Here is a 24,120-nt window from a genome sequence, read left to right as displayed (position 1 = left end):
CTGAATAACCTCGAGGAAAGAAAGAACAACACCACCCACCCGTTTCTGGCGACAAACTGGGAAGGTTCATGGCTGGACCCAAGACTAGCAGCGAAGATTTGGTGAGAGACATGGAAGAAGCGGAGTTCTCAAGTTCTCTGGAGCCTACGGGGAAGGAAATTTTGTTTTGATTTGTTTGTTTGAGATTTTTGTGTGTGTGGATTTGTCTGTTTGAGACTGAGTTCCATGATGCCATGCAAAAGTTCTACATTGTTGTAGAATAAAACTCGAGTACAGTACATTGCCTTCATCCACCACGACAGTAAAATGGTATGAACGTCATGTCCACTCAAATTAAACAAAAAAAATAGCTGTTTCAACTCGAGTACATTGCCAAAAAAGCGATGTTTGCTGCCCTGTTCAAGGGTTTAACAAATTTTAGGAAGAGCTAAATCGATGCTCCATGTTACAGGTTCAGCAGAACAGAAAAAGTGGACAGCAGATGGATTTATTGGTGTCAAAGGAAATCAGCAGCTTCCTGCCATCACTTGAGCTTCTCAAAGAGCTTGGGTGCTACCTGCAAACACAAGTTTGAACCATTAGTCACCACAAGGCCGATGTTTTAAAGCTACTTTTATGTTCAAAAGTACTTACACACTTGTCGACGCATGACCAGTAGTCGAAGAATTGCCCAGTGCAGTGCTTGTGCCCAGTTTCGTCGCTCTCGACTCTCTTCACACATTTCTGCGCAGAGCAAGAGATCAAGCTCAATAAGTAACCCATATCACGTGTTTCCTGAGACCACATTCACTGCTAATAAAATGGGCATACTAGGCCCAGCAATGTAACCAAATTGAAACATAAATAATGGTAAAGAGATCCACATCTACCGTTATGAGTTGAGTGCCTCACCCATGCGATATGGTACAAACTGCTTGCGAATTAACCAAATAACAACAAAAACAAAAACTAGTGTCTCAGGCCTCCAATTACAGAACTAAAGTGGTGTCCAAACTCCAATAAAATGTCAAGATAAAAATAGCTTATAGTGATAATATGATGATGTATTGGCCAATTTCTAGCAATACTGGGTATATGTGAAACTTCCAGTTTGGTGCCACACAAGCTTAACAGAAGAAAATTGTTTTTTTATTTTATTTTCAAACCACATATGGTAGATAAGGTACTAATCGTGTAGTATCGATGATTAAACAGTCACTGCTTCTTATAAGGTGGCTTTGCGTAGAATTGTCTCTAATCTATAGATAGTACAAATATCCAATACCCTAGGAAGTATGCTTGCATTAGACCAGACGATTTGCTCTGCCATGGGTGCTCGATGAAAATCAGTGTGTAACTGCCAACACTTAGGTCAGCTTCCTACCAGTCCTAGCTCGTTTAGCATGCGAATTACAAGAAGTGACAACCACTTGTTTCCACATTTCACTGTGCTAATCTGTCTTGTGGACATGACAAAAATGTTGGCACTCACCTCATAGTCATAGAATGATTTCACACATTGCGGCTTGCAACGTTGTTCAAGGTAATTCTTAGGATCAACAGGTTCATCCGCCCTGCCATGAAATAAAACATGTTTACATAACCCAAAAAGAATACTGAAAGGTTAACATTGTTGTTTCCAAACGTAATGAGAATAATGCAAGTAAACATTTTGTACAAATAGTCTTTTAATAGTGATGAACCACAAAATGAACAGTGACGATCGATTATTGAGAGATTAGTGAAACTATAAGCTAACTGGGCAACAACATGCTAAGTTTACTGTTCTTAAGGGAAGATCAAGCATTTTTTAAATTGACAAGATAGCAATATGTAGAGAAGAGGCAGATTGATACAATGAGAGTTCAATCAAGTTTTATTTATTCAATTTTACAATCAAAGGCTCCAGCCCTGGTTCCACCAAGCACAAAGTGGGTTCAATGCAATAATGTACATGTGATCTAAATATTAAGGAAGACAATTATATCTGTGGCCATGTTGCGGCTATTAATACTTGGGGAAATTCCCAATTCACCTATGAATTTGAATTATAACCCAAGATCCACCTTTTCAAATAAAAAATCCCCAAATCCCAACTCATGACATATGTAAAGAAAACAGCTAACGGCATCAGGACCGTCGAATTAGCAAACTGATTACATGTTTAGTTCGTGTTTTTGCCTACCAAAACAAACTGATTCACCATTTCGTTCGCGGTGGTTGGTTGGTGAAAAATTGCGATCTTGCCTTCAAATTTATACGAATTCGCAACGCTTCCTATGCCCGATCAGATCGCCAATTCGTTCTCCGGGACAAATTAGGTATACACGACCTATTCTTACCATACTTCACCGCAAATACTGAGAAATAAGATCTACGACTCCGCGCAAAATAAACACGGGAACATATGCACCAGATCAAGAAACAATCAAAGAGTTCAGAGACCCGACGAATTGGTCAGCGAAGGGCTAGAAAAAGGAGAGAGAAAATACATACATCGTAATTGCAAGATCTCTAGGGATAGTCCGCTGCGCCCAGGAATGTCAAGACCTGATCCGATTGATGGGCGACTAGGGTTTGGAGTGGAGGAAATGAGGAGACGGGAATGGAGGTGAAGCAACGGAATGGAGATTTCGGCCTGTGGGCGTTCTTCTGTCTCCGGCCCAGTCCGTTTTTTTAGGATGTCTCTGGCCCAGTTAATAACACTCCTCTTAGATCCTCCTCCAAGATCCCCTCAAAAAAAAAAATAATCATCCTCCAATAAAAATGCTCCGGAACTGAAAATGCAAATCTAATAGTGTAAGAGAACTAAAAAAAATCGTTAAATAATTATTCACTAGTTAAAATAGTGTTCACGCAAGGGGGTGATATCAGCTGACACAAATGAGAATTAGTTACCCTATTATGTTAAAATATGCATGGCATTAGAAATCTAGCGGTTACTAAATAATCTACGACTAAGAGCATCTCCAGTCGCGTCTTTCAAAGCGTCCCTCAAAGAGATTTGGTGGACGCCGGTCAAAAAAATGTCTCAATCACGTGCCCTAAGACCGTTTTGGTCCGGACGTATCCCAAATATTGTCTGGCGTCCCTAGCCCATCCTCTGTGTATAGAGGTTCTATCAGGGTCACCGGACACGACTTTTACACTTGCTTTTTGTGTGGAGATCGCGTTTTGGGGATGTGGCTAGGAAAGGAACCTCCACCAAACACAAATTTAGTCCGGACGTCCCCCAAACGACCAATCCGACGCTTTTGCCGAACGTCGTTTGGGATGCGACTGAAGATACTCTAAGTCCAAAACCCTCTTTGTGTCACGTAGACAAGTTCTCTTAGGCGAGCAAAGTAGCACATCAGCTAGCTTGATATGGTTTATTTTGATAATAATAAATATTTCATGTAATTGTGTAGATAATCCACCTAGCTTTCGTTTGTGTAATTCTATGGACAATATAACCTTCTTACTTAGGCTATCAATAAAGTTACCATGATATCTATCCACAAAAATAAGACAAGTTCTCAAACAAGTTGATTTCTACATTGAAGGGAAGCTAAGACACTCTCTTTTTTTGTTTTCAGATATGTTTTTACGATAAAAAATATATTAATATAAAAAAGACACCACGTTACTTCTAGCATCTGCAACAACAAAATATCCAAAACTTATCTAGACATCTAGGATACATGCAATCGAAAGCGAAAAAAAAGTAACCCCCCGCAGCGATTATAGGCTCATACCAACATGAACAAACCACCACCAATGATGACACCTCGACTATGTGCCTGGGTTCTCCAAAAAACAATGTCTCCAATAATATAACAATGCACAAGCTGAAAGGACGAGATGTCGCCTAGAGGGACGGTGAACAGACGTTTTAAAAACTATTACGAATTTAGCTTGTAAGAATGCGGAACTAACGTTTATTTTACAAGAACAAAACCTAGATATGTTAGGAAGATAGGCACAAGATATATGCAGCACAAATGATAGCAATATATATGTACTTCAAGCATGATGGCTATCACAAGGAAATTAACTCGGGTATAGAGATAACCGAGGCACGCGGAGACGAAGATGTATTCCCGTGTTCCCCCACACAAGGTGAGGTACGCCACGCTGGAGAGATACGGGTTATCACGAAGGTCTCCCGAATGCCACGAAGGCTCACCTTCTTCCCCAAGCCAATACCACGAAGGACAAATGTCTTTCCCTTATGGCTAGCTTTTTCTCCACTCCGGAGATGGCAAGCTCCACAACCACTTCACAAGCTCCATGAAGGAGAAGCCCATGCCTCTTCACAATCTTCCACGAAGAGGTCACCGGAGCACCAACCGCCAAGCCAACTAGGAGATCACCCCTCCAAGAGTAACAAGTTCACGGTCTCTCACTCAAACTAATCGCATTAGAGAGCTCAACACTATGCAAGGATGCAAAGCAAGAACACCAAGAAAAGTGGTCAAACGTTTTCTCTCAAATCCCACCAAAGCAACAAATAATATGGAGGAACTATAGATGAAGAGCAAGGTGGAAATCAAGAAATGACTCCAAGATTTAGATCCCAAGAGTTCCCCTCACTTAGAGGACGAATTGATTGGTGGAGGTTGTAGATCTAGATCTCCTCTTCCAAATCCATCAATAATATGCAAGAATCATGGGAGGGTAAGAAAGCTCAAGAAGGTCAACAATGGTGGTAAAAAACGTGCCAAAGAACCCTAAAAACAATGGGGAAGAAGCGAAAATGGTGAATGGAACCTGGGTGCGCGCGCACCCATTTACGAAAAGTTCAAAAAAATGCTATTTAAAAGTTTCCAAAAAATGTGAAGTAAATTTTTGCATGTAGATATTATGTTAATACTTACTCATGTGTGTTTTCACGGAAAAATATCATTGTGTGTGACCTACACAAAAATGACAAAATGCAAATTCCTATTCCTGTGAATAGTACAAATTCCTGTTCACTATTCTCATTTGGACATTTTGTCATTTTTATACAGGCCACACACAATGGTATTTTTTCGTGAAAACTCACACGAGTAAGTATCAACATAATATGTACATGCAAAATTTTACTTCACATTTTTTGGAAACTTTTAAATAGCATTTTTTTGAACTTTTCGTAAATGGGTGCGCGCGTACCCAGGTTCCATTCCTCCGGGTCGGGGGAAGAAGCCTCTTTTATAGCCCCTAAAAAATATAATCGTTTGGGCCAAAAAATGAGCCAACCCGGCGCTGAACCCGGCAGGTACCGGAATTGTCGGTATCCTGCCGGCATGCCGGGTCAGATACAGGGCTGCCCGGCAACAGCATCCAGCCTGCCGAGCCACACGCCGAAAATGCGATAACTTTCACATCCGGACTCCGATTTTGATGATCTTGGGCTCGTTGCAATCACGACAACGAGCTCTACAACATTATGCATAGAAAAATAATAGCCTAACCATTGAGTAAGAACAACAATATAAAAGGTTTGGCCTATCTATAAAAAATCAAACCGGTAAAAACTCCAAACATGAAAACGCAATAGATGATGCATACGAATTCCGTTTTATATGAACTTGGACTTGTTGTAAAGCTAGCAACAAGCTCAAGAACCTAAAATAAAGAAACACCTAGAAGCAACAAGAATGTAGGGATGCAAGATATGTAAAGGATTGAGCTCCCTAAGACGATGCGATCAAGTTACTCAACCGAAAGCCCCTCTTGATAGTGCGGTTATCTATCCTATAACCCGGTCTCCCAACAACCACCTTGAGACCGGTAAAAGGAAAACCTATCAAGGACATACCTTTTCCTTGCGCATCCCTATTGATCTTGATGACAACGCTTCAAGCTCCACTCAAGTCGGGATGGCTCACTTGGTCGTTGTTGCTTCGTGAAGACTCCCAATTGCTCCCCCATACACCATGATGGGATAGCTTCATTGGGGCACATATTCACATGTCCATTATCACCAAATGGACCGCAAGCTTCAAGCATGATATCTTCGATATGTTCATCTTGAACTTTCCCTTCTCAACCTTGATGACATCCAAAACTTGATGCCATCCTCTCATGGGCTATACGAGATCATACTCTTGATGCATCCTCATGGCAAGATACCTACCCATATAAACAACACAAATGCACATATATAGTGGGTTAGCTCATGAAGCATAATTGACATGGCTTACATCCCACAAGATCACATGATCCAAAGTGGTACAATCTTTATGCTTCATGTCTTGACCAACTCGAATTCAATCTTCACTCTTAGTCTTGGTCAACCTTGTATCTATTCATGCTCTATCATAATATATTAATCATTCAAAGGTAAGCTAGAGCATGGCTAACTTGAGTTCCACACAAGAACTCCATCTTAATTTCTTCTTCTTGATCATATCATATTCTTCTCTTCAAATCGATGATCTTGATGCCAATACCAAAGGTATATGTATCAATTTTCATGGAATACACACTTGAATCCAACACATGGACTACAAGCAATACATATGAAATATTCCTTCATACAAACAAAATAAAAACATTAGTCCATAGATGATTGTCAGTAATTACCAAAAAATACACTTAGGGGCAATGTATCCTTACACAAGCGTTGTCACCGTGTTGTCTAACCACAAAAGTGAGAACATGGGTTTTCACCCCGAAGAGCTTAGATTTCTAAACAATGAACTCAACAAGGAAACGGTTATATAACCGTCATTGCCAAATACAACCAATGAATTCCCGACCTAGGCTTTTCACCCCAGAGGTTGATATGTGGAACTCAAAGAGAATCAACCTGTGCCGCCGCCACTTATCATGGTGCTGCAATTTGCCAATCCTCCAACTCACATTCATCATGTGCATGATTCTACAACCAAATGCACACAACGTTCAGCGTATCATCATGTTCTTTCCATCCACTGCGAGACTCCCTAGGACAACCAACGACAGTAGGCCATCTCAGCTCAACACGAGCATGTGAGATAACACATTCAGAGCATAGACGATCTTCAAGCATGACCGCCTTAACTCCCCATGTCAACACCTTGGAATCGGGGCATGCTGTCGAATTTCCCAAGGTGGCGATAATTTGTGGTTGACAAGCACGAAACACCCGAGCACACATCCTTCTATGGCATTGGTGATGCATCCACATCTGAGGTGCACGTCGTGGCAGATCAGGAGGCACGAGGTACCGTCCTTGGGCAGCACGAGCAAACTGGAACCTTAAGGCGGCACCACTAGGCCCAGCAGAGCCGACACAACTACGTTAAGAACCGCGAGGTTCAGCGGTGACATGGTCAAGTGATCTTGGAGGGGATCGCCGATGCGATCTAGGGCAACGAGAGGAGAGGGGAAGGAGAAGCAATGAGCGTTGATGCCGTTCGACCATCTTGCCGCTGGACCCCCGCCCAACCAACTTATTCGATCCAGAACGGCAGTCCCCCACACCGCTCACTGCCTCCGTGATTCCCAGCCGAAGCAGAGAGACATAACAGGATGTGCGCGTTGATGGCCACAACATGGACAACCTCGGCGCTTCCCATGAGACAAATACGACCGCTAGTACCTTGCATCCAGTGCCGCCACCCTTGTTCCTCGCTCCACAGCTACCGTACGGCCAAAGCCGGTTACAGTGGCAGAAGGGAGGGACATGGTGGAGGACCTGGCGATGCTAGGGTTTCTTCCCCTCGGGTCGTCTAAGAGTGGACGAACACTGGTGAAAGTGCATGGAGCTGATGGCGTGTAAGACACACGTCCGTTGGGAACCCCAAGAGGAAGGTGTGATGCGTACAACAGCAAGTTTTCCCTCAGTAAGAAACCAAGGTTATCGAACCAGTAGGAGTCAAGGAACACGTGAAGGTTGTTGGTGATGGAGTGTAGTGCGGCGCAACACCAGGGATTCCGGCGCCAACGTGGAACCTGCACAACACAATCAAAGTACTTTGCCCCAACGTAACGAGTGAGGTTGTCAATCTCACCGGCTTGCCGTAAACAAAGGATTAAATGTATAGTGTGGAAGATGATGTTTGTTTGCGAAGAACAGTAAAGAACAAGTATTGCAGTAGATTGTATTTCAGATGTAAAAGAATGGACCGGGGTCCACAGTTCACTAGTGGTGTCTCTCCCATAAGATAAATAGCATGTTGGGTGAACAAATTACAGTTGGGTGATACGTCTCAAACGTATCTATAATTTCTTATGTTCCATGCTACTTTTATGATGATACTCACATGTTTTGTTCACACTTTATGATGATTTTATGCGTTTTCCGGAACTAACCTATTGACGAGATGCCGAAGTGTCAGTTCCTGTTTTCTACTGTTTTTGGTTTCAGAAATCCTAGTAAGGAAATATTCTCGGAATTGGACGAAATCAACGCCCAACATCCTATTTTTCCACGAAGCTTCCAGAACACCCGAGAGCCAGCAGAGGAGGGCCACAGGGCCACCAGATGATAGGGCGGCGCGGCCAGGGCCTGGGCCGCGCCCCTATTGTGTCACCGCCTCGTCGGCCTTCCGACTCCGCCTCTTCGCCTATTTAAAGGTCCCCGACCTAAAACCTCGATACGGAAAAGCTACGGTACGAGAAACCTTCCGGAGCCGCCGCCATCGCGAAGCCAAGATCCGGGGGACATGAGTCTCCGTTCCGGCACGCCGCCGGGACGGGGAAGTGCCCCGGAAGGCCTCTCCATCGACACCACCGCCATCTTCATCAACGCTGTTGTCTCCCATGAGGAGGGAGTAGTTCTCCATCGAGGCTAAGGGCTGTACCGGTAGCTATGTGGTTAATCTCTCTCCTATGTACTTCAATACAATGATCTCATGAGCTGCCTTACATGATTGAGATTCATATGAGTTTTGTATCATTATTCATCTATGTGTTACTCTAGTGATGTTATTAAAGTACTCTATTCCTCCTCCACGGTGTAATGGTGACAGTGTGTGCATCGTGTAGTACTTGGCGTAGTTTATGATTGTGATCTTGTTATCACCAGATTTTAGACGAGTCAGAGGTGGGCCGCAGTCAGAGGTGGGCTTAAGGAAATATACGTGGAGAATTATATGAATCGGCCTGTTGGGCTTAATTGCCCGTGTATCTGTAACATATTAGATCTATTTTAGTTTGGAGATAGAATCTTAGTCGTGCACGGTTTAAGTGCACGCCCTCATTAGAAAGTCCCCGGACTATAAATATGTACCTAGGGTTTATGGAATAAAACAACAACTCACGTTCAACCCCAAAAACAAACCAATCTCGGCGCATCGCCAACTCCTTCGTCTCGAGGGTTTCTATCAGGTAAGCGACATGCTGCCTAGATCGCATCTTGCGATCTAGGCAGCACAAGCCCCACGTTGTTCATGCGTTGCTCGTATCGAAGCGCTTTTGATGGCGAGCAACGTAGTTATCATTAGATGTGTTAGGGTTAGCATTGTTCTTCGTTTAAGCATGCTTACGTAGTGCAACCCTTGCATATCTAGCCGCCCTCATGCCTATCTCAGGTGTGGGGCGGCACCCCGCTTGATCATTATTTAGTAGATCTGATCCGTTACGATTGCTCCTTGTTCTACAAGGATTAGTTTAATATCCGCAATAGTTTGGCCTTACAATGGGGGGAGGATCCGGTGGCACGTAGGGTGGCGTTCGCAAGTCCTAAACGGGATGTTCCTAGGATCAACTTCATGTTGGTTTTCTGGCCTTGTTTAGGATCGGCTTACGAGCACCGTGCGTGGCCGCAAGGCCCAACCTGGAGTAGGATGATCCGGTTATGCGGTGAAAACCCTAAATCGTCGTAGATTTCATTAGCTTCATCTTGATCAAGCAGGACCACCAAGTATTCGTGCACCCCGTACGGATCATGGGTGGATCGGCTCTTTGAGCCGATTCACAGGATAACCTGAGAGCCGGTCGAGGCTCGTATTTAACGTTTACATGTATGCCCTGCAGAAACTAAGCGAGGCAACCTCATCACCTTCCCGACCAGGTATAGGTCAGGTGGCACGCCCTTGCACTTCGCAACGCCGCGTGTGACCAGAAGAGCATTGCGGGCCGTCGCTCGGAGGGGTCTCAGCCAGCCGCAGCTCTAGGCTCCCCCCGGCTCTACAGTGTTGACAAGGCCGCTGCCCGCCGGTGGGTTTTGGCAGTCAACACATTCTGGCACGCCCGGTGGGACAACAAACAAGCAAAGGAAAGCCGATGGCGAGACTTCGGCTGATGCGAACGCATTACTCGTCCTCCCGACGGAGCCTAGCGCCCCAGATTTACGCGAGGGGAACTACGATACCTTCACGGGAGGGCTTTGATCCAACGAGCCGGCTGAGATTATGTTCACCACATGGTTGCTTGGGTCCAGCGGCGATCTGACGGATAGCAGCCACGTCGACTACACGAATCCCAAACGGGGCTGACTTGCGAGTACAGCGCCTGGGCGTAACGCAAAGCCGATATCTGTAGTTACCAGACAGATTCGGCTCGAGGGAGGTATATGGTCACCACACCAGACAGATGGTAAATGATAGCCGACAGAAAATCGGCCAATAAAAAACGAGAAGGAGAGAAGCAAAACGTTGCAAACGTAGCGATTAACACATCAAGGCCCTACCGAGAAGCAGAATCAGTTGTCTATGAAAGCCCTACTGGAGAAACACACCGAGGGCGATGATAGCATCAACACGGATGCGTTCCGCCTCAGCGATCTCAGCCTCGTCATCTGCGTCTTTGCCCGTCACCGGCTGATTGCTCGGGGAACGGATTTCAGCCGGATCGGTCTTCGGATCGGGCCGTGAGACCTTTTGCTTCTTCTTCGGAGCGGGCAACAAGGGCCTCCTTATCTTGGATGAGCTGTTTGGTCACCCTTACCCTCTCTTCGAGGTCCTCCAACTCCTTGTGCAAGGTCTCGAGTTCGGTACGGGTGGCGAAGTATCCGTCTTGGCGTCCGAGCAGCCTTCTTCTCATTGAGCCGTCGGCACTTCTCGGCAATATCGGCTCTCAGCGGAAGTTGGGAGTGGCGAAGAGTAATCCTTTGGCGAGCTGATTGAATCCGTGACTTAAAGACCGACAGGGTGACGGCGGGCCAAAGCTTCACTTGCAGGGTCATAGGGAGATGAGAATGGATACCCGCGAGGATGCCTTTGACTTCTTCGGAATTCTCAATCAGAGCCTCAATAGAGGTAGAGAGCAAGTCCTTGAGGCGCTGGAGCTGGCCACGGACCGTGCCGATGTCTGGCTCCCCACTTGCCTTGGAAGGGGTGGGATCGATGGATGCTGGGTCGAACGTAAGCAAGCTCGAGAGATCACAACCCTGATAAGGCAAACACAGTGAGTTTAGCAGGCGACAAGGAACTGATAGAGCCAAAAGGGAGAGACATACCTCTCCCAAGGAGGAAGGAGCAGCCGGCGCAGTAACGATCGGCTTTTCTGGGGACTCGGTTGGATCAACCGCTCGTGCAGCCACGGGCGTCGGGGCAGCTAGATCCAGGGTAGCGGACGGCCTCTGTACCTCCTCAACATCCCCGCTAGAAGTTTCGGCGACCTACAAGAGGAAGTGATTAGCCGATTCCAGTAATCGGCCGCGAATATCCTCACCATCCATACTGCCTGGGTTCAACACATTCATGGTCCATCAGAGCCGATGTCATCGAATCTCCCGACAGAATCGGCTCGGGGGGGCGCCCAAGTGGATGAAACACGAGGGTATGCAACAGAAGCGTCTCATCTTTTGTTGATGGGTATTGGAATATGGGGGCCGATGCACAGGTCGGCCGTAAAAAAAAATGAAAATTCGAAAATTTTCGAACACAGCCGATGCAGCAGGCATCGACTTAAGGACATGAAAGCCGATGCATGGCCATCGACTCAAGGGAGATTTCTTCAAGGACAATGTCAGGAGCAGCATGGGCGCGCGGATCAGATCAATGATCGGATCAATGTCAGGGAGCCTATCCGGCCGGCAGAACCGAAGAAACTCGGGGGCAGCTCACCTTGAGGGCTCTTCGTTTTTGGGAAGCCGATGTATATTTAAATCGGCTAGCTCGGCATAAGGAGTTCCCTCGGACATGATCGAGCCTAGGTCCATACAGCTCGCTTTACCTTGGCCGAGTCTCGGGGGCAACAAGCCCGGAAGATGCCCTGTTTTTGAGAGCCGATTAGGGTCACCTCGAGCTGCGGCCGCATCATGGTCGTCTCGAGCGAGAACCGGGAAGGAAAAGCCGACGCCTAGTACGGGGCTTGGACTGTGCTCGTTGCTGCAAGAAAGGAAAGAAGTCCGACGCGTTGCTTGTCGGTCTTAGCATGGCAAACGGAGGGAATGAAATTGGAGCGATTAAAGGATAAATGGAAAGAACAATTTCATTAATTCCAAGGAGCGGCTTTACAAGAAAGAGCCGATGGCTCTCAAAAGAGGGATCTGGTGCCTAGTGCACTGCTACTACTAGTCCTATACTACTAGTCGTCGCTGTCCTCGTCATCGCCGCCGTCGACGTCGTCGGCGCTGCTCCCGGGGAGCTCTTCGTCGCTGCTGCCCCAGCCCTTGGCTGGAGCCTCTTCCTCCTCGTCATCATCATCATCCTCGCTGTCCGCCCAGGAGCGGAAGCGCTTGGTAGGCGGGTACCCGATGGAGGAGGAGGAGTCATCCTCCTCCTCTTCCTCTTCGTCATCATCCTCGTCCTCGCTGTCCGCCCACATGCGGGGGCGCTTCTTCGGCGGGAGCTGGGCGGAAGGAGAGGTTTTGGCCTTCGCTGCTTCTCCTTCTTTTTCCTCCTTGTCGGAGGAGAAGGGATTCACTGCGGGGTGGAGGCTGTCCTTGGTCTTCTTCTTCGGCGAAGATTGGGGGAAGAGTTTTGAGAAGGAAGAGGAAGAGGAAGACATTGCTACAGGAGGAGGGGGTTTTTTGGTGCCGATAGCTGGGATGGAATAGAGGATATGAGAGAGAGCTAACCAGTCGGCGCGGTTAAATAATGATAAATCCGGTGAAGGATTAATGCCATTACAACTTCCAAGGGATCGATGCTAAAGTCTGTCGGGATTTTTAGAGAAGCCGAGAAGACAGGGCATAATGATGACGGATGCTGTAACGGCTCTGCTCTGCTACGACATGACCCTTCGAAGGGAAAGCATAATGATTTTGGAAATGTTATTTCCAAAACCAGGGGGGCATGTGTTATCACCAGATTTTAGACGAGTCAGAGGTGGGCCGCAGTCAGAGGTGGGCTTAAGGAAATATACGTGGAGAATTATATGAATCGGCCTGTTGGGCTTAATTGCCCGTGTATCTGTAACATATTAGATCTATTTTAGTTTGGAGATAGAATCTTAGTCGTGCACGGTTTAAGTGCACGCCCTCATTAGAAAGTCCCCTGGACTATAAATATGTACCTAGGGTTTATGGAATAAAACAACAACTCACGTTCAACCCCAAAAACAAACCAATCTCGGCGCATCGCCAACTCCTTCGTCTCGAGGGTTTCTATCAGGTAAGCGACATGCTGCCTAGATCGCATCTTGCGATCTAGGCAGCACAAGCCCCACGTTGTTCATGCGTTGCTCGTATCGAAGCGCTTTTGATGGCGAGCAACGTAGTTATCATTAGATGTGTTAGGGTTAGCATTGTTCTTCGTTTAAGCATGCTTACGTAGTGCAACCCTTGCATATCTAGCCGCCCTCATGCCTATCTCAGGTGTGGGGGCGGCACCCCGCTTGATCATTATTTAGTAGATCTGATCCGTTACGATTGCTCCTTGTTCTACAAGGATTAGTTTAATATCTGCAATAGTTTGGCCTTACAATGGGGGGGGGATCCGGTGGCACGTAGGGTGGCGTTCGCAAGTCCTAAACGGGATGTTCCTAGGATCAACTTCATGTTGGTTTTCCGGCCTTGTTTAGGATCGGCTTACGAGCACCGTGCGTGGCCGCAAGGCCCAACCCGGAGTAGGATGATCCGGTTATGCGGTGAAAACCCTAAATCGTCGTAGATTTCATTAGCTTCATCTTGATCAAGCACGACCACCAAGTATTCGTGCACCCCGTACGGATCATGGGTGGATCGGCTCTTTGAGCCGATTCACGGGATAACCTGAGAGCCGGTCGAGGCTCGTATTTAACGTTTACATGTATGCCCCGCAGAAACTAAGCGAGGCAACCTCATCACCTTCCCGACCAGGTATAGGTCAGGTGGCACGCCCTTGCACTTCGCAACGCCGCGTGTGACCAGAAGAGCATTGCGGGCCGTCGCTCGGAGGGGTCTCAGCCAGCCGCAGCTCTAGGCTCCCCCCGGCTCTACAGTGTTGACAAGGCCGCTGCCCGCCGGTGGGTTTTGGCAGTCAACAGATCTCTTGTAGATTATGAAGTTAACTATTACTATGATGGTATTGATGCAATCTATTCCCCCTTTCATAGTCTGTCGGTGACGGCGTGCATGCTATGTTAGTACTCGGTGTAATTGCGTTGGTCTATCATGCACTCTAAGGTTATTTAAATATGAATATCGAATGTTGTGGAGCTTGTTAACTCCGGCATTGAGGTGCTCTTGTAGCCCTACACAATTAGTGGTGTTCATCATCCAACAAGAGAGTGTAGAGTGGTTTTATTATGTGATCAATGTTGAGAGTGTCCACTAGTGAAAGTATGATCCCTAGGCCTTGTTTCCAAACATCGAATCTCCGTTTATTTATCGTTCGTTGCATGTTTACTCGCTGCCATATTTTATTCAGATTGTTATTACCACTCATATACATCCATACTACTTGTATTTCACCATCTCTTCGCCGAACTAGTGCACCTATACATCCGACAAGTGTATTAGGTGTGTTGGGGACACAAGAGACTTCTTGTATCGTGATTGCGGGGTTGCTTGAGAGGGATATCTTTGACCTCTTCCTCCCCGAGTTCGATAAACCTTGGGTGATCCACTTAAGGGAAACTTGCTGCTCGTTCTACAAACCTCTCGCTCTTGGAGGCCCAACACTGTCTACAAGAATAGAAGCACCCGTAGACATCAAGCACTTTTCCGGCGCCGTTGCCGGGGAGGAAAGGTAAAAGGCACTCATACTCCGGTCCCAGGTAACTAAGTACTTTTCTGTTGCCGTTGTGTGTGTGCTCGAAGCTATTTACTTTAGATCCTGCAATTGCATCTTTTTGTTTCTTGTTAAACACTAGTAAGGCATAATGGAAAACATCTTTGAGCTTTTTGTACTATTTCCTGAGTCAAGACATGAATGGTTTAATGCGAAAATTAAAAAACCTATGGAATCTTATTTGCATGCTGGTAATATTAGTATGAACGCTTTGAACACCATTGTTGATAATGATATGGAAAATTCTAAGCTTGGGGAAGCTGGTTTTGATGAGCATGATATTTTTAGTCCCCCAAGCATTGAGGAGAAAATTTTCTTTGATGATACTTTGCCTCCTATTTATGATGATTATAATGATAGTGGTCTTCTGGTGCCGCCTACTATGGAGAGTAAATTTTATTATGATTATACTGTGCCTCCTACACTTGATGAGAATAATAATGATAGCTACTTTGTTGAATTTGCTCCCACTACAACTAATAAAATTGATTATGCTTATGCGGAGAGTAATAATTTTATGCATGAGACTCGTGATAAGAATGTTTCATTTGATACTTATATTGTTGAGTTTGTTTATGATGCTACTGGATATTATTATGAGAGAGGAAAATATGGTTGTAGAAATTTTCATGTTACTAAAACACCTCTCTTTTTGCTGAAAATCTTGAAGCTGCACTTGTTTTATCTTTCTATGCTTGTTGCATTATGCTTCATGAATTTGTTTATTTACAAGATTCCTATGCATAGGAAGCATGTTAGGCTTAAATTTGTTTTGAATTTGCTTCTTGATGCTCTCTTTTGCTTCAACTACTATTTCTTGCGAGTGCATCATTAAAACTGCTGAGCCCATCTTAATGGCTATAAAGAAAGCACTTCTTGGGAGATAACCCATGTTTATTTTACTACAGCAATTTTGTTTTATATTTGTGTCTTGGAAGTTGTTTACTACTGTAGCAACCTCTCCTTATCTTATTTTATTGCATTGTTGTGCCAAGTAAAGTCTTTGATAGTAAAGTCAATACTAGATTTGGATTACTCGCACGTAAACAGATTTCTTGCTGTCACGAATTTGGGTATGATTCTCTGTAGGTAACTCAGAAAAATCTGCCAATTTACGTGAGTGATCCTCAGATATGTGCGCAACTTTCATTAAATTTGAGCATTTTCATCTGAGCAAGTCTGGTGCCTCTTTAAAATTCGTCTTTACGGACTGTTCTGTTTTGACAGATTCTGCCTTTTATTTCGCATTGCCTCTTTTGCTGTGTTGGATGGATTTCTTTGTTTCATTAACTTCAAGTAGCTTTGTGCAATGTCCATAAGTGTTAAGAATGATTATGTCACCTCTGAATATGTGAATTTTTGATTATGCACTAACCCTCTAATGAGTTTGTTTCGAGTTTGGTGTGGAGGAAGTTTTCAAGGGTCAAGAGAGGAGGATGATACAATATGATCAAGAAGAGTGAAAAGTCTAAGCTTGGGGATGCCCCCGTGGTTCATCCCTGCATGTTTCAAGAAGACTCAAGCATCTAAGCTTGGGGATGCCCAAGGCATCCCCTTCTTCATCGACAAATTATCAGGTTTCTTCTCTTGAAACTATATTTTTATTTGGTCACATCTTATGTACTTTACTTGGAGCGTGTGTGTGCTTTTATTTTCGTTTTGTTATTTTCATTCTCTGAATAAATTCATGCTTGTGTGGGAGAGAGACACGCTCCTCTGGTTCATATGAACACATGTGTTCTTAGCTCATAATGTTCATGGCGAAGGTTGAAACCACTTCGTTAATTGTTATTTGGTTGGAAACAGAAAATGCTGCATGTGGTAAATGGTATAATGTCTTGAATAATGTGATACTTGGCAATTGTTGTGCTCATATAGATCTTGTTTAAGCTCTTGCATCATGTACCTTGTACCCATTAATGAATAACTACATAGAGCTTGTTAAAATTTGGTTTGCATGATTAGTTTCTCTAGAGTCTAGATATTTTCTGGTTAAGGTGTTTGAACAACAAGGAGACGATGTAAAGTCTTATAATGTTTACAATATGTTCATATGTGAGTCTTGCTGCACCGTTTTATACTTGAGTTTGCTTCAAACAACCTTGCTAGCCTAGCCTTGTATTGCGAGGAATTCTTCTCGTGCATCCAAATCCTTGAGCCAAAAACTATGCCATTTGTGTCCACCATACCTACCTACTACATGGTATTTCTCTGCCATTCCAAAGTAAATTACTTGAGTGCTACCTTTAAAATTCTATCCTTTGTCTTTGCAATATATAGCTCATGGGAAAATAGCCTTAAAAACTATTGTGGTGAAGAATATGTAGCTATGTATCTTATTTCTTATAAGTTGCTTGTTGAGCGGTAACCATGTTTCTGGGGACGCCAATCGACTATTACACCTTTGTTGAATATCATGTGAGTTGCTATGCATGTTCGTCTTGTCTGAAGTAAGAGCGATTTTCATGATCATATGGTTTGAGTATGCATACTGTTAGAGAAGAACATTGGGCCGCTAACTAAAGCCATGATCCATGGTGGAAGTTTCAGTTTGGACAATTAATCCTCAATCTCTTATGAGAATTTTAACTGTTGTTGAATGCTTATGCATTAAAGAGGAGTCCATTATCTGTTGTCTATGTTGTCCCGGTATGGTTGTCTAAGTTGAGAATAGTCAAAAGCGAGAAATCCAATGCGAGCTTTCTCCTTAGACCTTTGTACAGGCGGCATAGAGGTACCCCTTTGTGACACTTGGTTGAAACATATGCTATGCAATGATAATCCGTGTTAATCCAAGCTAATTAGGACAAGGTGTGTGGTGACCCGGCATACCACTGCATGGTGTAGTATGCAAGTCTGATATAACACCAATGAAACACCGTTCCACTAGTATTATATCGCTCAGAGTGGTACAACAGAAACATATGCGGGTCCAAGGCATGTCTATAGAATTACAACATTTACTCTGTTACATAAGATCAGCACAACCTCCTACTTTACAATGAGGTAAATCCGCAAATAAACTCTAGAAGAACGACTCGTAGTCTAATCCTATCACGAACTCTATTTGTAGAGTATTTAACTAGCTAAAGAGGCTAAGAATAGATTCTAGCTAAGTAGGAGCTAGGTTTAGGAAACTAGTTCCCTTCGATGGCTAAACTAGGTTTTCTCCTTGATGTATGTGGTATCTGACTCCTCTGACAGGGTCTTGTCTCTTGAAGTAGTTGTCGACTCCTCGACCTTCGAGTTGCACTATAGATACTCCTTCGATGCTTCCATATCTAAGCAGGGGCTTTAAGAGTGGGATGAGTACGAGCGTACTCAACAAGTTCATTATAGGAAAGAGGTGTTTAATGCACTAGCTACGGCATTAGACCAGAAAGTCTAATACCAATGCAGGTTTTCATAATCATTTCTTCAAAAGGTTGCTTTTATTTGGAAGAACTATGTCCGTCAGCCTTCACCGGTTTACTAGAACTTCATGGAGCTCCTTTCCGGCCGCGTTCGCAGTTCCATATCCCGGGACAGGGAGTGACAGGTCACGGTTCTTTACACTCTGCAGAGGTGTGTTGCTTTACCCATAAGAGATCTTAACCTTGGTGCCAACCGAATCTAGTTCTCGTCCACACTTCCTTTGGTGTGAGGCCCGGTATAAGGTCTAGCCAATCATGTTCCTCCGCTACCTCGAACACCCACCCTTTGTTGCATGCCCCGACCCTGGGTCCTCACCGGTCCCATTATTCCCACTCACGGGTGGACCCCGACCACGACAACAGTTTGGGACTCGTTAACCAAACTCCTTCGCCGGTAGCTGCAACCCATCATAGACCGCAATACCGTGGGGACTTAAGGCTTCCCCAGCCAACCGCTTGTTCTTCGAGCGACAAGTGTCTACGGACTATGCCGTGGGGACTTAAGGCTTCCCAGAACCGCTTGCCCCGACGGATACAAGTGTCTACGATAAAGCGCATCCGTTGATGAACGAGAGGTGGAAACACTTTTGACTCGCTCCGTCCCACTCCGGATCTTATGGTTAACACGGGTATTACGGCACAAGAATCATCGGACGACATTTGTTGTTTAATCCTAGATGGATATAAACCCTTGCAATGGAACATCCACCATATCAACACAATCCATGGTTCCATTGCCAACCACATAGTCATATTCATAGTTATGAAAATAGTGGTTTTGGTTTTTTATGCAATAGTGATAATCATAGTACTTTGCAAGTAATTTGATAAAGATACTCAAATGACATGAGCAAGTGATGAACTTGCCTTTCTTGACTGCAAGATTATGCAGGCAAGGTCTTCGATACGCAATAAATCCAATTTCTGAAATAGCATCATCGTCCGGTAAGGACGATGTTTAAAAGATTGGGAATGATGCAATAATGCATAAGAATGAGATGCAATCGCTCTAAGCGTGATCTAACCCCGATGATTTAGGATTAGTGAGTTGAAATGATTTGTTTTAGGGTGTGTTACACTTTTAGAGTGATTCAAAGATTCGCAAACAAGGTTCTTATTAAGAATTGGTTGCTTGTTATCATAAACAGGTGCTGTAATAAATAATAATAACACTAATAGCACATAACGATAACATTTGGTATAATCTTAACATGTAATGAATAGTGGTTGGTTTTAGCACTATATGGCATGGTTAATGATTAATTATCATATACTTCAAAAGAATAACTTTTGAAGAACATGTTCTTTGATAAAGAACAAGTATGATAATTAGGTTGGGTTTCTATGGTTGACTATGGTTTCAGGTGGTTGCTGGAGTAAATATTAGATGGATCACAACATAGTTGGATTCATCAGTAACTAGGCTTGATTGGTTTTACTTAAGCATAAGCAACTTAAGAAATTAATTATCCATGGTTGCTATCATGGTTAGTATACCTTGTCTGGTGATAGCTGGTTATTGGCTATAGGTCCTATTAGGCATGATTGATGATGATTCCTCATTTTCTTCAAAAGAATAACTTTTGAAGAACATACTTCTTAAGTAATAAGAAGTATTGCAATTAGGGTTGAGGTTGTCTAGGTTTTACTGTTGGTTTTATTAAGTAAGGAGTAATTGGCTCCTGAATAGGATGGTTGATAAGTATCCAACACTAGTAAGGTTTAGTGGAACAGAGTTCTGTAATGTAAAATAGTAGGTATGGTTGCTATTAGGGTTTATCACCATGGTGTGATGTTGAGCATGGATAGGTAAGCTTGACAGTTCTAAGGATAAGAGCTAGGGTTTAGACTTGGTTGACCCTACTTGATCATCTAGGTTTGATAAGATGAATACATGGGATGCTAATTAGTAGTGATAGGGTTCCCATATTTTATGTGGATTTGAAATAGTATTTAGTTGCTAGATATGAATTTATGATAATTAATGAATTAACATGATCACATGTTACTTCGGTTTTGGGTTCGGAAACAATTTAGGGTGCACACATAAATTAGTGGAGCTAGGGTTTCTAGTGGAATTAGGGTTTGGGGTTTCACATACAATTATGAGGTTGTAATCTTTATTCAATATGAACTAGGGTTTTCTAATTACCATGTAGTTCTATGATTGATAACTTCAATTTAGAGTTGAAGTTATTAATAACTTGGGAATAAAAATAATATTGAATTTGGCATTTTTATTATTTTTAAACATTTAATAATTAGGTAATTATCAATTAGGGTTTAAATTTCCACTAATAAAGGTTTATCAAAATAACAATTAAAGAAAATTAGTCTAAATGTTTTCTTTATTTATTTACTGGTTTTTATTTACTTTTGGAATTTTTTTACTAATTATTGAATTTTAATTGAATTTAGAATTAAAATTAAAAGCTTAGATAAAAAGTATTAAATAATTGAATTTTTATTAAAAATAAAAATTTCATTTTATATTTTTATTGGATAGAGTTTTCTTTTCTAAGAATTTTAATATCTTATTTTGATTTTTCTGAGCTTTTATGAATTTTCTACAATTATTAAAAGTTGCAGAACTTTTCTGGAATTAAATTTAAACGGAATGACTAAAGGTACCCGGTTAAACAACCCAGAGGGTCACTGACTAGTGGGCCTTAGGCCATGTCAGCTGCCACGCGTCTTTTGACCAGAGTCAAAATCGACGACGTGGCACAGGGGTGGGCGGCCGGCGGCCAGGCGAGGTTAACGCCGGCGATTCGGCGCTCCCGCGTCTGCGCTGAGGCATTGGTTGGATGCGCGGCGCCAAAGCAAACCTAAGGGTGGCGGCGCCCCCATTTATTGGTCACCGGAACTTCACAGCCGGTGATGCCGAGCGGCGGCTCCCGCAGACGCGCGTCGTGGTGGCGATGCAAAGTGAAACAGAGGAAGCTACGGGTTGCTTGAGCATCAGCAGCTCACCGTGATCATGAAGGGCTTGACGGTGGCGCAAGGGGAGGTCGGCATTGCCGGAATTGCCAGCTCCGGCCGTCGGGGAGTTGAGGTCGTCGGCGCCGATTTCGGTCACGGTGACCCGATTCCTCCTGCGGGATGAATAAGTTGACCATGGCGGTTCCGATGGTAGCTACGGCGAGGCTCGGGGTGGTCTCCACCGGCGGCGCTTGAGGTCACCGGTGCGGCCAGGGTTCGGTGTGGGGAGGAAATCGAGCAGAGAGGGGAAAATTCTGAGCTAGGGTTCGTCGGTGGGGTTTTTATACTGCTCGGAAGCTCGCCTCATCACACCGTCGGGCGAGGAGAAGGCGCCAGCGCGAGGGAGAAACTGGCCACGGCGTCTCGCTGGCCTCCAGACGTGAAGAAGATGAGGACGAGTTCCTCCGTTTTATTTTTTCTGCCGAAGGGGTATGGTGGGTTGGTTGGGCCGTGCTGGGCTGAGAAGGTGGGCTTCTGGTGGACTGTGGTGCTGGGCTGCGGTGGCCAGGTGAGCTTCTCTCTATTTTTCCTCTTTTTGCTTTTTCATATTTTCTGTTTTCAATTCTGTTTTATAATTCTTGTTTTAATTCAAATTTAAATCATGTGATATTATGCAGGTATCAAATAATTTGAATTTCAGTAGGACTATTAAAGGATGAATGTTTTCCTGCATTGTTTTTGGGATAAACATTTAATATGTGTGAGCTACATTGCAAACTTTTATTAATCATGATTTTATGCACTCATTTTAATTTTCTTTTTCTTGTGTAATCAACTCTGTTTGAAATTAGTAGAATTGATAATTTCTACTCTAAGTGTTTTAGAGTTTATCAATAGGGTTTGAGCTCTTAATTGAGAATTTAGTTCCTGGCATATGATTTTATGTGAGCCTCTATTTATTAAGATCTTGTAATTTTGATTATCACTCTATGTCAAGGTTAGCACTAGTATTATATTTTAATAACACTTTGAATTACCTAGAGTAGACATTACTCTCTTCATGGTTGGACTTTGGTTATAAAGATAAGTGGTTGTTAATCACACTTATGGTTCTAATTAAAAGATGTATCACAAGAGTTTTACCAGGTTTAATAATTATAGCTTAAGATTTTATTAATGTGCCAAACTAGGGTTCTAATGATATTTACCTAATGGCATTTGGTTTGAATCTCAGTTATGGCCTAGGTTTATATTATGATCACCATAGTGATACATAAACTAGAAGTGAGGTATAGCTTAGGGTTTAGTCACCACTATTCATTGCAAGAGGGTTTACTTGCTTAATAGTTGTGGTTCTCCTTTAGTTACTGAGGACTTGAGAATTGGTTTTATCTTATACCCATAGATTTCTATTATGTTCTAATCTATTGTTCAAGTAAGTAAAGTAGCTATATTTCTTTTTATAGTTAACTTTGGTTATAATGATGAATGGTTTCTCACCAAATAAATTATAGGCTTTAATTCTAAGCTCTCCTTATGTGCTTATATCCTCAACTTCAAGTTCTTAGGTTTATGATCACTACACAATTTATAATGATCAAGATTTGGCTTCCTAAGGTATCTCTCATTAAATAGGTTTCTCACTTCCATGATCAAACACTGTCTTGATCAACTAAGTATAGTATTTATACTTTACTTTCTTGGATGGGACTACTATGGTTGCCTCTAAAGTTTATATTCCAGGAGAATGCCTGAGATATTATGTTAGGGTTCTACTCAACAATGATGATATGATCATCTGGTTATAAGAATAGTTCTCTCCCTCAAATCCAGGTGTTGCCTCATCTATCTTGAGTGTAACTCCATAGCTTGAGTTCTCTCATATAGGAATGGTTTATTCTAGGGTTTATGGTGTACTCCTAATATTTATTTAGGTTGCTGAGCTAAGGATTCAATTGTCTAACTTAGTTGGATTAGTCCAACCCTTATTTCACTAATTCATGGATAAAGTCATATTCCACTTGGTATTTGGTTATCTCTCCACTCCAAGATGAAATGGTTTACAACCCAATATTTTAGTTCAATGGTGTCCTTGATTCTTAATTAGGTAAAGCTAGGATTGATATGAATAGTCTCTCTCAATTGGGAATGTCTTGAATAATATCCCAAGGTTGTGTTCTTGAGATGAGGTTTGAATACTTGGATGTATATCCAAGGTTTAGCTCAAGGTTGGTTATTGCCTCTCTAACAATCATTATAGAACTCTCACTTCTCTAGGTTTGGTGTATAATAATATAGATTAAATAAGGATATATATTTTGAAGAGTTGATCTCCTTGTCTTGTTTCTAAGATTAAGGTAGAATGAATACCATGAGGTTCATGGTAGGATCAAGGTTTAGTTTGGTACATGGAGAAGATAAGTCAAGGATGGTTTCTCCATTTTTTTGTTACTTGATTTGCAATTGAATTGGTGTTCATAAGTTATGACAAGGTTTACCATAATATATTATTTTATAAGATCAAGCAACTGATGCTTGAATGAAATGTTGTTGTGTTGATTATTAGTTCCATTTGATCTAACCCTTTAGATCAAATTATCTCTACCCAAAACAAGGTTGAAGCAAAGTCACATTGAGGTTTATAGCGCTTGTCTTGATGAGCTACTTCAATTCCACCAAGGTCAAGTGAAACCTCAGTTGCTGTGACTGTTTTACTTTAAAGCGCGAAAATTCCCCAGATTTTCTATGCATGA

At 43.2% G+C, this 24,120-nt stretch overlaps 1 protein-coding gene across 1 annotated transcript; it reads right to left on the bottom strand.

Moving 5' to 3' along the window:
• Positions 1 to 229: 229 nt before the first annotated feature.
• Positions 230 to 2,607, bottom strand: LOC124652883 (cytochrome b-c1 complex subunit 6-1, mitochondrial-like). Its single transcript, XM_047191928.1, has 4 exons — positions 2,476 to 2,607; positions 1,472 to 1,553; positions 634 to 723; positions 230 to 556 (listed from the first exon to the last, which is right to left on the bottom strand). Coding segments are annotated over exons 1-4 (207 nt in total). The 5' UTR covers positions 2,478 to 2,607; the 3' UTR covers positions 230 to 523.
• Between the last annotated feature and the right edge of the window lie 21,513 nt (positions 2,608 to 24,120).

The sequence above is a fragment of the Lolium rigidum genome, chromosome 5, assembly GCF_022539505.1.
Source record: "Lolium rigidum isolate FL_2022 chromosome 5, APGP_CSIRO_Lrig_0.1, whole genome shotgun sequence".
Classification (NCBI taxonomy): domain Eukaryota; kingdom Viridiplantae; phylum Streptophyta; class Magnoliopsida; order Poales; family Poaceae; genus Lolium; species Lolium rigidum.
This window is presented reverse-complemented; position numbering and strand designations above follow the sequence as displayed.